Source organism: Gobio gobio (assembly GCF_949357685.1).
Source record: "Gobio gobio genome assembly, chromosome: 2".
Lineage (NCBI taxonomy): Eukaryota > Metazoa > Chordata > Actinopteri > Cypriniformes > Gobionidae > Gobio > Gobio gobio.
In genome coordinates this window covers 3,927,839-3,944,449 of record NC_137098.1, presented here as the reverse complement: position 1 = coordinate 3,944,449, position 16,611 = coordinate 3,927,839, and the positions used below count along the sequence as shown (strand labels likewise).

Below are 16,611 nucleotides of genomic sequence, written 5' to 3'. Positions count from 1 at the left end.
TGTGTAATATTGCACAGTCCTTCCCAAAAAATGCGGCTTTTTTTGTGATTGTTGCGGGCAAAAATCCTTGATTATGGGGCACGTTTACTTAAAAAATGCACAAATGAAGATATTTTAGTGTAAATCTGATGCTCTGAAAGGCCTTAAAAGACCCTTAAAAGACACTAAAGACGTCGTTACAAAGTCCATCTCACTACAGCGGCTCTACAATAACTTTATGAAGCGACGAGAATAGTTTTTGTGCGCAAAAAACCCCTAAATAACGACTTGAACTGAAGTTGTAACAGATGAACCATATATAGCCTTTTATTATTTCATATAATATATGGGCCTAATATTATCAAAACCAAGCATCAATAAAATTAATTCTCAAACGAAATCTTGCATTACAGCATATTCTGCTGCGTTATTAATGAAATATGATCTGGGAACAGCGCCACCCACTGCACACACTCCTGCATTACAGCAGATTCTGAGGGTGTGTGTGTTCTGGATCATATTTCCATAATAACACATCAGAATATGTTCATCTGCCACCTCACATCCGTTCTGTTGTTTCTGCGCTAAAGTTTGCTCATAAATCCTCTGAAGAGCGTTTGCTCAGAGATATTAATGCCGTTCAGATAATAAGACAATCATTCCTTCATTAGCAGCGCAAACTACAGTTAAACACTCATTCATGCGCACAACTCATGTGTCGGTCATGGCACACCAATGAGCAGAAAGTCATCATTATCATTTTTTTATCTCATAATTTCAATTTAGTAAGTCATAATTTCGACTTTTTATATCATAATTATGACTTAAGTATGTCATAATTTTGACTTTTAATGCTCAAATTTTTTTTTAAGTGGCGGAAATGGGCTTCCATAGAAACGGGCTTCCATACAATTCTGAATTTATATCATATTTATGACTTTACATCACACAATTCTGACTATTTCTCGCAATTACGAGTTTAGATCTCATAATTCTGACTTAATTTCTCGCAATTATGACTTTATATCTAACAATTTTGACTCTCTCACAATTATGAGTTTAGATCTCATAATTTTGACTTTATATATCATAATTTTGACTATATCATAATTTTGACTTAATTTCTCACAATTACGAGTTTATATCTCATAATTTTGACTCACAATTACGAGTTTAGATCTCATAATTTTGACTTTATCTCTCATAATTTTGACTATATCTCATAATTTTGACTTAATTTCTCACAATTACGAGTTTAAATCTCATAATTTTGACTATATCTCAATTTTGACTTAATTTCTCGCAATTACGAGTTTAGATATCATAATTTTGACTTTATATATCATAATTTTGACTTAATTTCTCGCAATTACGAGTTTAGATCTCATAATTCTGACTTAATTTCTCGCAATTATGACTTTATATCTAACAATTTTGACTCTCTCACAATTATGAGTTTATATCTCATAATTTTGACTTTATATCTCATAATTTTGACTATATCTCATAATTTTGACTTTATATCATAATTTTGACTTAATTTCTCACAATTACGAGTTTAGATCTCATAATTTTGACTTTATATCTCATAATTTTGACTATATCTCATAATTTTGACTTAATTTCTCACAATTACGAGTTTAAATCTCATAATTTTGACTATATCTAAATTTTTACTTTATATCATAATTTTGACATAATTTCTCACAATTACGAGTTTAGATCTCATAATTTTGACTTTATATCTCATAATTTTGACTATATCTCATAATTTTGACTTTATATCATAATTTTGACTTAATTTCTCACAATTACGAGTTTAGATCTCATAATTTTGACTTTATATCTCATAATTTTGACTATTTCTCAATTTTGACTTAATTTCTCGCAATTACTAGTTTAGATATCATAATTTTGACTATATCTCATAATTTTGACTATATCATAATTTTGACTTAATTTCTCACAATTACTAGTTTAGATCTCATAATTTTGACTTTATATCTCATAATTTTGACTATTTCTCAATTTTGACTTAATTTCTCGCAATTACTAGTTTAGATATCATAATTTTGACTATATCTCATAATTTTGACTATATCATAATTTTGACTTAATTTCTCACAATTACGAGTTTATATCTCATAATTTTGACTTTATATATCATAATTTTGACTATATCTCATAATTTTGACTATATCATAATTTTGACTTAATTTCTCACAATTACGAGTTTATATCTCATAATTTTGACTTTATATCATAATTTTGACTTAATTTCTCGCAATTATGAGTTTATATCTCATAATTTTGACTCACAATTACGAGTTTAGATCTCATAATTTTGACTTTATCTCTCATAATTTTGACTATATCTCATAATTTTGACTTAATTTCTCACAATTACGAGTTTAAATCTCATAATTTTGACTATATCTCAATTTTGACTTAATTTCTCGCAATTACGAGTTTAGATATCATAATTTTGACTTTATATATCATAATTTTGACTTAATTTCTCGCAATTACGAGTTTAGATCTCATAATTCTGACTTAATTTCTCGCAATTATGACTTTATATCTAACAATTTTGACTCTCTCACAATTATGAGTTTATATCTCCTAATTTTGACTTTATATCTCATAATTTTGACTATATCTCATAATTTTGACTTTATATCATAATTTTGACTTAATTTCTCGCAATTACGAGTTTAGATCTCATAATTTTGACAATATCTCATAATTTTGACATCATTTCTCACAATTACGAGTTTAGATCTCATAATTTTTACTTTATATATCATAATTTTGACTTAATTTCTCACAATTACGAGTTTAGATCTCACAATTATGACTTTATATCTAATAATTTTGACTCGCTCACAATTACGAGTTTATATCTCATAATTTTGACTTTATATAATAATTTTGACTTAATTTCCCGCAATTTTGACTTTATATCTCATAATTTTGACTATATCTCAATTTTGACTTTATATCATAATTTTGACATCATTTCTCACAATTACGAGTTTAGATCTCATAATTTTTACTTTATATATCATAATTTTGACTTAATTTCTCACAATTACGAGTTTAGATCTCACAATTATGACTTTATATCTAATAATTTTGACTCGCTCACAATTACGAGTTTATATCTCATAATTTTGACTTTATATCATAATTTTGACTTAATTTCTCTCAATTATGAGTTTATATCTCATAATTTTGACTCACAATTACGAGTTTATATCTCATAATTTTGACTTTATATCAATTTTGACTTAATTTCTCACAATTATGAGTTTATATCTCATAATTTTGACTCACAATTACGAGTTTATATCTCATAATTCTGATTTAATTTCTCGCAATTATGAGTTTATGTCTCGCAATTGTGCGATAAAAAAAGTGTCAATTATCTTTTAAATGTTTTATTCCGTGGTGTAAACAAACTTCCATAACTCCGTGCTGATGCAGTGATGTACTGTTTATTTTTCAATCAAAGTTGTGTGGTACTTTATTCTATTTATTTTGTTAAAAAAAACATGATTCCTTCATCAATCAGACATCATTGGCTGTTGAAGGAGCACTTCAGATCGGTACAATAAACAGTTTATTTCCATTTCACATAATAAAAGAAATAACGAGAAGAGAAAGGCTTGACACACATGGAGAAAACAACAGAAACATGATATTGAGATGAAACCGTAGACAGACGGGAATGAGATGAGCAACACAAAATCAAATCAAATCAACACATTCACACTCCAGACGTTCTCCTAGTGATTCTGACATCATCGGGTCGTTCCAGTCTGAGGAAATAAAACCATGGTTTTGATTGGACGTCAGTGAGGTTAAGGGACTGGACTCTGCTTTAGTCACAAGACCACATAATGAGAGGCATGAGACGGCTAAGTGGACAGGCGATGGCTCTCAAGTGACTTCGCTACTAAAGCTTAAACTTCATTCGAGGAGGAGAGACATGATGTCAGAGCATATAAACTATGGACAGAGTCTCCCAGCAACATCTGTGCATAGAGATACAAAATAAATGTACACTTGCACTGCAAAAAATGCTTTTCTTACTTTGTATTTTTGTCCTGTTTTCAGTCCAAATATCTAAAAAAATCGTACATTAAGAAGCATTTACTAGACAAGCAAAAGTTTTTGTCTTGTTTTGGTGGGAAATAACTCAAAATGAAGTGAGTTTTTGCTTAAAATAAGCAAAATAATCTGCCAATGGGGTAAGAAATAATCTTAATTCAAACAGAAAACAAGATTATTTTGCTTACCCCACTGGCAGATTATTTTGCTTATTTTAAGCAAAAACTCACTTCATTTTGAGTTATTTTCCCCCAAAACAAGACCAAAACTTCCGCTTGTCTAGTAAATGCTTCTTAAAGGATTAGTTCACTTTTAAATAAACTTTTGCTGATAATTTACTCACCCCCATGTCATCCAAGATGTCCATGTCTTTCTTTCTGCAGTCGATAAGAAATTACGTTTTTTGATTAAAACGGTCCAGGATTTTTCTCCATATAATGGACTTCAATGGGCTCCAAACGGTTCAAATGACAGTTTCAGTGCAGCTTCAAAGGGCTTTAAACGACACCAGATGATGAATAAGGGTCTGATCTAGACAAACCATCAGTTTCTGAGAGAAACCCAGCAGTATTTATGCTATTATTTTACCTCTTATCAGACGAGCGTGATCATCTCTGAGCTCCGCCATAACTTCCGCTAAGTGAGGTCAAAATACGAGTGTGGTCATAGATATATCGATCGTAGATGCCTCACCGATCAGTAGAATGAGGAATCTACTATCAATATATCTATGACCACGATCTATTTTGACCTCACTAAGCGGAAGTTATGGCGGAGCTCAGAGATGATCACGTTTGTCTGATAAGAGGTAAAATAATATCATAAATACTGCTGGGTTTCTCTCAGAAACTGATGGTTTGTCTAGATAAGACCCTTATTCATCATCTGGTGTCGTTTAAAGCCCTTTGAAGCTGCACTGAAACTGTCATTTGAACCGTTTGGAGCCCATTGAAGTCCATTATATGGAGAAAAACCCTGGACTGTTTTCATCCAAAACCTTAATTTCTTTCCGACAACAGAAAGACATGGACATCTTGGATGACATGGGGGTGAGTAAATTATCAGCAAACGTTTATCTAAAAGTGAACGAATCCTTTAAAATGTAAGATTTTTTTGATATTCGTACTGAAAACAAGACAAAAATACTAAGTAAGAAAAGCCTTTTTTGCAGTGTGATGAGCACCAAGATGGCGTCTTCCCTGGGAAAAGACGCTGTGACCACGAGATGAGAGCCTGAGTTTGTTTGAGTGCTAGGACGAGTCCTCATGGGCGTCCGGAGCGGTGCCTTTACTGGCCAGTAGAGGTGCTTGTGGCGAAATGGAGATCTTGAACGGCACGGCATCTTTGGCGAGCATCTTTTTGGTGGCGCTGACGAGGCGCGCGTAGCTGTCGCGGTTGCACTCTGCGGCATGAGGCTGTGTGTGAAGCAGCGGCGGATTATCCCGGCTCACGCGGGACAGGAAGAGCGGAGGCCGGCGCTGTCTTTCTCCATCCTTCATGGAGTCGGGCAGGGGTTTGTGCTTGCTCTCGGGCAGGAGCATGATGCACAGCACGGAGAGAACGGCGAAGGACGCGAACACCACGTGATGCAGGAAGTAGCCTCCGTTATTCTGCAGCTCCATCAGAGACGACGCAGCCATTCCCACGCAACCGGCGGCCATGATCAGACCCAGCGTCCCGCCGCTGAGGGACACACCACAACATCACTGCACTGGGAAAGACTCGGTCAAATATTTACTGTACTATTGTATTGTTGTTGTATTTTCATTAAAAATATGCTAATAACAAACATAAAAATAAACATTTGTTTGAAAGTAATTAAAGAGGAAATTATGAGTTAAAGGGTTAGTTCACCCAAAAATGTAAATTCTGTCATTAATTACTTACCCTCATGTGGTTGGACACCCGTCAGACCTCCGTTCATCTTCAGACACAAATGAAGATATTTTAGTGTAAATCTGATGCTCTGAAAGGCCTCCATTGGCTCAACTTTACACTCTCAAGACCCTTAAAAGACACTAAAGACGTCGTTACAAAGTCCATCTCACTACAGCGGCTCTACAATAACTTTATGAATCGGCGAGAATAGTTTTTGTGCGCAAAAAACCCCTAAATAACGACTTATAATGATGACGATTTCAAAACACGGCCTCATGAAGCTTCGACGCGTTATGAATCAGTGAGTCGAATCATGATTCGGATCGCGTGTCAAACTGCTGAAATTTGGCGATTCAAACTGCTGAATCGACTCACTGATTCATAACGCTTCGAAGCTTCATGAGGCCGTGTTTTGAAATCGTCATCATTATAAGTCGTTATTTAGGGGTTTTTTGCGCACAAAAACTATTCTCGCCGATTCATAAAGTTATTGTAGAGCCGCTGTAGTGAGATGGACTTTGTAACGACGTCTTTAGTGTCTTTTAAGGGTCTTGAGAGTGTAAAGTTGAGCCAATGGAGGCCTTTCAGAGCATCAGATTTACACTAAAATATCTTCATTTGTGTCTGAAGATGAACGGAGGTCTGACGGGTGTCCAACGACATGAGGGTCAGTCATTAATGACAGAATTTTCATTTTTGGGTGAACTAACCCTTTAAGCAATATCACGAGCAAGAGTGCAATTTTCCAGAGTAGCCTTTATCAGCACGATTGCAAAATGCGATATTAATTTTATACAACAGGGGCGCAACTACCCAGTGCCAAAGGGGTATGCAGCAACAATTTCGGGTATAGCTATTTTATGTCACCCGTCTTATTCGTTTTTTTAACAAAAGTTTATAGGCCTGTTCACACCGGGACGATTTTCGCACGCGTTTATCGCCGACGTTTAACGCCTCGGGACTAAACAATGGGCGCCAATGTGAGTGTTCACACCGACGCGCAAAACGCCAGGCGTAAAAGCGTCGTTCACTCGGCGCATCACCAGTGGAAATCGCTTGGGTGTGAACACTCAAGACGCGCCGAAAAATGTCATGAAAAACGCTGGCGATAAGCGCGCGCGATATTCGTCCCGGTGTGTACAGGCCTTAATACATGCCAGTTTTTTACTGTACTATTGCATTGTTGTTGTATTTTCATAAAAAAATAGCCAAATAACAAACATAAAAATAAACATTCATTTGAAAGTAATTAAAGAGGAAATTATGAGTTAAGCAATATCACGAGCAAGAGTGCTATTTTCCAGAGTAGCCTATCTCAGTACGATTGCAAAATGCGATATTAATTTTTTACAACAGGGGCGCAACTACCCAGTGCCAAAGGGGTATGCAGCAACAATTTTGGCGCCCCTATGCGCTGCTAGTTGTGTATGAAAGCTGGGGATTACCGCACAACTGTGGGCATGACTTCACTGCCGAAGAACACGCTGAGCATGGCTAAAGCCTGAGACGAGAGGAGACCCACTACAGACAGAACCAGAACCAGCCCTCCGTGCAGATCTGAGAGAGAGAGAGAGAGAGAGAGAGAGCAGAAACTTAACAAAATCACAATATATCTCCAGGATAGATTGAAATGAGACTCTATATTACATCCATACATTCACAATTTCCACTGAGCGTGTTGCGAAACATTCTGGGATAAGCGAGTTATAAGTAGCGGTGTGAATGTTTGGGTAGACAGGGAATCAATTTGATTCATAGGTTTTTGATTCAGGAAAGATTCGATTTGAGACGTTTCACAATGATCTAGTAATGGGCGATAGAAACGATATGCATTTTAAACGATACAAAATTGGCCTACGATAGAGATTTTCATTCTATCGCGATAATGCATGTTGATGAATCTACCCGTGAATTTAGGAGCCATGAGCTGCAACGCATCATCGTATTCATCATCTTGAGTAAACATGGCTGAAAGCAAAACGGAGGAGCTGGTGGAAAAGGCTAAATTCGGCTGGCATCCAAGACACTTTTTAGGGTGACGCCGTCATAAAATATGACGACAGACATATAAAGCTTCATTCTGAAACCTCAACAGAAGCTTCAGATGTAAATATGACAAAACTGACATTCGGTGCAGTGTGGTACGAGCGGTCAGAATGATAGCGGCCATTTTAGTAGTTATAGAAATCCAGTAGTGCATTCATAGAATTATTTAACCCTCAGGTTGTGTTCGAGTCATTTTGACCTGGAGAGGATCTTCTTTTTCCTGAAAATTCGAGTTAGACTAACACTTGCTGACTCTACTCACACAGGGTGAAACTACTTCCCTAAAATGTGTTACATTGTGATAAATGTGATACACACTGATATACGAGCGTGATCATCTCTGAGCTCCGCAATAACTTCCGCTAAGTGAGGTCAAAATAGATCATGGTCATAGATGTATACGTAGATGCCTCATTAGCGCCTGCACGGATCAGTAGAATGAGGCATCTACTATCGATATATCTATGACCACTATCGAATTTGACCTCACTCAGCGGAAGTTATGGCTGAGCTCAGAGATGATCACGTTCGTCTGATAAGAGGTAAAATAATATCATAAATACTGCTGGGTTTCTCACAGAAACTGATGGTTTGTCTAGATAAGACCCTTATTCATCATCTGGTGTCGTTTAAAGCCCTTTGAAGCTGCACTGAAACTGTCATTTGAACCGTTTGGAGCCCATTGAAGTCCATTATATGGAGAAAAACCCTGGACTGTTTTCATCCAAAACCTTAATTTCGTTTCGACTGCAGAAAGAAAGACATGGACATCTTGGATGACATGGGGGTGAGTAAATTATCAGCAAAAGTTTATTTAAAAGTGAACTAATCCTGTAAGACCCCGTGGGAACCCTGTAAGAGGAACTTACACTGCGTGAGGGCCAGCAGCAGCAGTGATGATAGGCCGGTGATGATGGCCGCCAGCAGAAGCATCCCTCTGCGGCCGAAGCGGTCCACACACACACACAGGAACACACACGCCAGAGCTCCGGTCAGCACTCGCAGGAAATAGCTGAAGTAGAAGTGCGGCGAGTAGATGTGCAGGTTACGAGTGAAGCAGTACTGGATCCCTGTGCCGATGAAGCTGACGGGATCACAATGGGAAGACTTAATGCATTAACAAGCAATGAGCAATACATGCGTTACAGTATTTATCCATCTTTGTTAACGTCATTCATTGTTAGTGCAGATCTATACACTGCGTGCAGAATTATTAGGCACACTCATTTTCTGATCATATTTTTTTCCAGGCACATTTGACCAATTCCAAACCACATTAATCTTAAAAGGTTAGTTCACCCAAAAATGAAAACTCTGTCATTAATTCCTCACCCTCATGTGGTTGGACACCCGTCAGACCTCCGTTCATCTTCAGACACAAATGAAGATATTTTAGTGTAAATCTGATGCTCTGAAAGGCCTCCATTGGCTCAACTTTACACTCTCAAGACCCTTAAAAGACACTAAAGACGTCATTACAAAGTCCATCTCACTACAGTGGCTCTACAATAACTTTATGAATCGGCGAGAATAGTTTTTGTGCGCAAAAAAACCCTAAATAACGACTTATATAGTGATGACGATTTCAAAACACGGCCTCATGAAGCTTCGAAGCGTTATGAATCAGTGAGTCGATTCAGCAGTTTGAATCGCCAAATTTCAGCAGTTTGACACGCGATCCGAATCATGAATCGACTCACTGATTCATAACGCTTCGAAGCTTCATGAGGCCGTGTTTTGAAATCGTCATCACTATATAAGTCGTTATTTAGGGTTTTTTTGCGCACAAAAACTATTCTCGCCGATTCATAAAGTTATTGTAGAGCCACTGTAGTGAGATGGACTTTGTAATGACGTCTTTAGTGTCTTTTAAGGGTCTTGAGAGTGTAAAGTGCATTGAGCCAATGGAGGCCTTTCAGAGCATCAGATTTACACTAAAATATCTTCATTTTGTGTCTGAAGATGAACGGAGGTCTGACGGGTGTCCAACGACATGAGGGTCAGTAATTAATGACAGAATTTACATTTTTGGGTGAACTAACCCTTTAAAGGGTTACTTCAGTGATTTAGCATTAGGCTTTGTATCAGTCAAAACCCGGTAGTATATTCAAATTATGGTGCTTTCCCCCCTCATATCCCCCTGAGACGAGAGAATTATGCATTTTATTTCTGGAAAAAATCCTCTGATGATGCAAATATCGTCATTTTGCGCCATCTAAGGATTTTTTGGCCAGAGGCTAAAGACAACAGCCACTAGATGGAGCTGTTCCGCATGTTATCAACCCGCTCATAGGGGAGAGATCTCACACACAGAATGTAAGACACTGACGGCCGCACGGACATTCATAACGGAGCGGTGCAGAGCAAAGTGAGTGTTTCAACTTTTCAATGAATACCTGTGATAGCTTAGCTTCCATATGCTATATGAAAACGTGCCAGACTGGCGCTTAATGTTACCTCAGCTCAGCTCTTCGCACTCATTCTGAGGAATGAAATCTGACCCGTTCGGCTCACTCACACTTTATTGAAAACACACGTTCAGTTTTTAATTGTAGTGTTTATTCTCTTAACTGAATGAAATGATTGTATTACTATGAAGATCAAAACGACGCTGTACGGAGTGGCCTCGTAGGGCAGCGGAGCAAGTGCATTCTGGGAGTTGTTGTCTTTCATCCACATGAGACAAAAATACATTTTCTGTCTTTTCTCAGTCTAGAAGGCACCAAATTCAAAAATAATTTCACATTTCTACTGCATAAATGACTCAGTTTAAATACAAAACTTAATGCTAAATCACTGAAGTAACCCTTTAATAACTACTATTCATTTTGTATTTAATCATTTATAAGTGATATATAACTGTTCATGAAAGCTGGAAATGAAAAACACCTTATATTCAGGTGTGCAGAATTATTAGGCACATTGTCTTTAACAGATAAAATGAGGCAAAAAAGATATTTAACACAGACTGAAAAGTACAAAAATGATAAAAAATGCCCATGAGAAGTAGGGCGGCACAATATACCGAAATATCGCAAATGTACATATCACAAGGGCGCGCAATATCTGAATGATTTTAATAGGCTACTTCAACATTGTGAAAAGTGTATGTTTTAGGTCGACACATATAGCAGAGAATAGACTGAGCACACGACTGTTACTTATGTGACTTGCTTGACGTTAAAAAGAGTTATTAAACACAATAACTTGCGAAAAACAACTCCTTTCCGTCTCGCGCTGTCTGACACACACACACCAAAACGTGCGCACAAGCCTTTCTTTTTTCGTGTCTTGTTACACACTCGAACTGTCAATGCTTTCTTTTCCCAGAGAGAATGTGAAACAACACACAAATTATATCATTCTGTTTTTAAATATATATGTTTTAATATAATTTAAATAGATTCTACACACTTAAAGCATATCGTATCGCATATCGAATATTGCATTATTTAACAAGGCTATCGCATTTTTCATCAATATCGCACAGCCCTAAGGATACAATACTAATGCAATATTAGACATTGCAGTTAAGGCATGACCATTGGACAGTGAAATGCTCATTGGGTCAGCAGGGTCAGACAAAAACAGGTGGACGTAGATGCCTCATTAGCACCTGCACGGATCAGTAGAATGAGGCATCTACGATCGATATATCTATGACCACGCTCGTATTTTGACCTCACTTAGCGGAAGTTATGGCGGAGCTCAGAGATGATCATGTTCGTCTGATAAGAGGTAAAATAATAGCATAAATACTGCTGGGTTTCTGACAGAAACTGATGGTTTGTCTAGATAAGACCCTTATTCATCATCTGGTGTCGTTTAAAGCCCTTTGAAGCTGCACTGAAACTGTCATTTGAACCGTTTGGAGCCCATTGAAGTCCATTATATGGAGAAAAATCCTGGAATGTTTTAATCAAAAAACGTAATTTCTTATCGACTGCAGAAAGAAAGACATGGACATCTTGGATGACATGGGGGTGAGTAAATTATCAGCAAAAGTTTATCTAAAAGTGAACTAATCCTTTAATCTACTCTATCACACCCTATAAACCAACAAATAAACTTTTAAAACAGCAACATATGACCCATTTAAAGCTAATATATGGTATATATTTGACTGTCAAGCAGCAAATGCACGATGAGAGGTCTGTATATGACGCACAACAAATAATTTGTTTTTTAAATATTCAAATAGGTTTACAAAATAAAACATGATACACACAAATTCATGCAAATGTTAGCAGAATAGTATTTGTGCACAATGCAAAATTAGACTTTAGACTAAGCCAAACACGCTTGGATTATTAGCCAAAAAAGTTCATGCTTTGTTGGCTAATATTACCCACAATCCCATTCTCAACAGAAGAGGAGGAGTCTGTGTTGATTGTGTTTCCATTGTTTAAAAAAAAAGGTGTGCTCTAGATTTCCACAGCTCTTTTTAATAGACAGACGTATGAGAGTTTCTAGTGTAACTCACAGAGTGAAGCTCAAAATGAGGCAGTTCTTCCAGATGGATCTGGTGTGACGTAGCTCAACCACATGATGATACTCCGGCTGGACGTCTTCAGGGAATGCCTCGTCTATCTCTACAGACAGAGAGAAGCAAAGAAGAGAGTTATAGAGGAAAGAGAGATTTCTGACCGGCACATTCCAAGGAGATTCTCGCGGAAAGGATGGGCTTGACTCCTCAATTTAAACACCCTAAATGGGTCTATTCACTATCCCTGATGGGTCTTGATTTGTCGTAATGTGATTCGGCTAGTGAGCTGGGATATCATGTATCACAAGAAACAGAGAGCGGTCTCATCATGAGACCAACGATACCCTCAAGAGCTAGGTGCTTTCCTCCATTACATCCTGTGAAAAGTATATTCACAGCAAACCAGCTCAGCTGACTAGCGTTCCATTAGCTAAGCATAAAATATCATCACTGCCCTCAGGTGTTGGCTAGAGATCTGCTGTCAAAGGGGTGTTTGTTGTAAGTGTGTCCCATTGGGTGATCAAAGGTTCTACACATGTGCATTTGAAGACTTGGACCAAATACAAGAAATAAACTATATTGCCAAAAGTTTTGGGACGCCTGCCTCTACATGCACATGAACTTCCCATTCTTAATCTGTAGGGTTTGATATGCAGCTCTAACAGCTTCAGCTCTTCTGGGTTTAGGAGTGTGTTTATGGAGATTCTTCATTCGTGATGTTGGACGAGAAGGCCTGGCTCTCAGTCTCCGCTCTAATTCATCCCAAAGCTGTTCTATCGGGTTGAGGTCAGGACTCAAGTTCCTCCACACCAAACTCGCTCATACATGTCTTACTGGAGACGCTTTGTGCACTGGTGCATGCTGGGACAGGAAGGGGTCGTCCCCAAACTGTTCCCACTAAATTGGGAGCATGAAATTGTCCAAAATGTCTTGAAGCTTTAAGAGGTCCTTTCACTGGAACTAAGGGGTCAAGCCCTGAAAAACAACCCCACCCCATAATCCCCCCTCCACCAAACTTTACACTTGGCACAATGCAGTCAGGCAAGTCCCGTTCTCCATCCAGACTCGTCCATGGGATTGTCAGACAGAGAAGCGTGATTGGTCACTCAGAGAACACGTCTCCACTACTCTAGAGTCCAGTGGCGGCGCGCTTTACCCCACTGCATCCCACGCTTTGGTGATGTAAGGCTTGGATGAGCTGCTCGGCCATGGAAACCCATTCCCTGAAGCTCTACACACTGATCTTGAGCTCATCTGAAGGACACAGAAGTTTGGAGGTCTGGAGTGAATTCTGTGACCCTCAGCATGTGCTGACCCCGCTCTGTGACCCTCAGCATGTGCTGACCCCGCTCTGTGACCCTCAGCATGCGCTAGGGCTGTAAACGAATATTCTAAATTCGAATATATATTCGAATAGTTTTTAAAAAACGAATTTCGAAGGTGAAAATTAATATTCGAATAAATAAAAAAATGGGGTAAAAAAACGCCCACGGTAGTAGAGGCGTGGCTGTCTGCTTTGCGAGTGGGCGCTAGCGCGCCTGAAGCCTTGTGTACTTTGGCCCGTCTCCAGAGCGCGAGCCTCCGCTGACTGCGCGCGCTCCTCCCCAAACGGACGAGGTGTTTATATTTGACGCGCTCGCTGTTGTGCTTTTCTTTGAAACGACAGATGGCGACTCGGAGTAATTGTTCTATAAACTATCAGGAAAAGCGTCGAGAAGAAGTGGGCTAATGTACACAGGTGACGATATTTATTTTAGTACACTTCACCGAAAACCACACCACAAAAGAATCATGTAAAACAGATCAAAATAAACCTTGATATTACTTGTGACATGAGAACAAAATGTATGTAGAAATGTAACGTTAACTTATACAACTCAATTTATGATATCTAAATGTTTCCTAATTTCACTAAACACTTTAGTGAGTTTTCACTTAGTTTCGTGAACTTTTCTTTATTAAACGAGCTTTTTATGCTTTTGTAGGCTCGTTTTGTACATATAAGCAGGGCTTAATTTGAGCCGGAACACGCCGGAACATGTTCCGGCACCTCCGATGTTGGATCCGGAACCTTTTTTATTGAATCCGGCACTTCAAATGTCACTATTCAAATTATTGTCTAAAAAAAATAAATAAATACTATTTGTGTAGTGTTCAATGTTATTGGTTGTGTTCGTATTTATTCCCTATGAAAGTTCCATACATTTTTTTGTTTTTTTATGGAAGGGGAGGGGAGAGGGACGACGAAAGGTGAAGCACTTAAAGTGACACATGCTATTCGCGCTTGTTGTCGAGCCTTGAGATCGCTGTTAGAAAAATGCACTGGACACGAGGTGTAGAGAAAGAAGCAGAATCGAGGCCGGGGGCACTATCGATGCTGTATGGGCCGTTCTGGATAAATAGGATAACGACCTGATGTGTTTGTGTTGATTATTGGTCCATCATTAAAATAGCCTACTATATAGTTTTATATGAAATGTAGTATTATATATATATATATATATGAAATTTCATTGTGTTTATTTAAGTCCCACAATAGCCTGTTGCTGTTTATCTGGATGGAGTGTTTTTCTTCTTTTTTTTTCTTGGTTAATTTAATATTCCGAAAAATAACTGATTGTGAAAACAATTCATGCAGTGTATTTTTTTACATTTCGCACCCGTGCAGTGCATGTTCTGAAATAAAAATAAAAATTGCCTTGAATAGGCTACATAGGCGGCCTTGTTTGTTTTGCGGTCTATTGACGCAATGCTCTTCTGCGAGCCGCGAGAAATCCCTGGTCTGTTGTAGAAAGGATACCATCCAATGCAACAAATATATTTAATGGCTAATGTATGCATAGGCCTATGCTGAGTTTAATTTATTTATGATTAGATGCGCTGCAGTTCACGCGCAATGCAACTGAACGCGGCGCACCGGTGCCTCCATTTCACGGTTATTATATTGTCTGTTATATTTGCTTTTTATTTATTAAATACAAGCAATTAGTTAATGCAACATTTACTAAAATTAATATACAATTTATACAAAACGAAATTCGTTTCAAAGAAAGGCTTTTTCTACAAAGCAAAATTTAATGAAAGTGGTAAAAAAATAATGTCACCCGAATACATATATATATATATATTTAAAATATAGGCCTATATTTTATTTATATATGATGCTCGTTATCGGTAGTGATATTGTTTATTATTGCAAATGTTTTTAATTTGTTTAATAAATCTAATAATTCTGACTGGGCATATCACTATAGTCATAACTTTTATTTCTATCTCAAATGATTTTTAATAACTTGGCTGAGAAAAAAAATGATAGGGGGTACGTTATTGAAAAAAGATTGAGAAGCACTGCTATAGGCAGTGTAAAAAATGTTTTGTTCCGTTACCTCCAACTTGCGTTTTGAGTTGCCGGATCCACCCCCCCTCTGCGCTCCGGGACCTCCCACTTTACAAATTAAGCACTGCATATAAGCAACTAATTTGTATGTGCAAACTGGACCACCCTTACTTTGCATCGCCCGCCACAAGCTTCTCTGTCTGCAACACGCGAGGCCATAACGGAGAAATTAATTTTGTTCATTTGTAAGGACATGAGAACGATCAGTGTCGTGGATGAGGAGGCTTCAGGGAGTTCTGTCAAGCAATGGAACCGAGGTACTGACTGAATAGATATTGCATGAATGAAGGATAAATGCACTGCTTCCACTGGTTTGATTATTTTCCGTTTCATGTCAAGGAAAAGTTCCATGTTTACCACAGCACAACTCGCTCGGAGCGTTCAATAATATGCTGTAAAACTTATATTAATATTTGTTTCAATCACTGAATGAAGCCTGCTGTATTTGGGACAAGAGTCGCGACCTTAAATTGCTTGCACAAAACTCTTGATCAGCCTCAAAATGTGTTTGTTCATTTAAACCGTTATACGCAGAGACGGTGAGGGCGAGAGAGAGTGAGGTCTGCGGTCTTTAGCCATTAGTTGATTTACTTGTTTTTGTGTAGGTAATACGTTGTCAAATATGTTTAAACTTAAATAGACTACCTATATAAGTAGTTATGTGTCTTTGTATTCATTTGTCCTGTTATTGACGTAATGCGCGTCATTGATA

The 16,611-nt window shown here is 37.8% G+C and overlaps 1 protein-coding gene across 1 annotated transcript in view; it reads right to left on the bottom strand.

The window, feature by feature from the left end:
* Positions 1–3,457: 3,457 nt before the first annotated feature.
* slc22a31 (solute carrier family 22 member 31) overlaps positions 3,458–16,611 on the bottom strand; it is a 32,198-nt gene continuing 19,044 nt past the window's right edge. Inside the window, exons 6-9 of the mRNA XM_079806170.1 lie at positions 12,500–12,608; positions 8,886–9,100; positions 7,416–7,527; positions 3,458–5,775 (exon numbers count right to left, since the gene is read on the bottom strand). Coding sequence (XP_079662296.1) covers positions 5,343–5,775; positions 7,416–7,527; positions 8,886–9,100; positions 12,500–12,608 — 869 coding nt within the window. The 3' untranslated portion in view covers positions 3,458–5,342. The remainder of the gene's footprint in view (positions 5,776–7,415; positions 7,528–8,885; positions 9,101–12,499; positions 12,609–16,611) is intronic.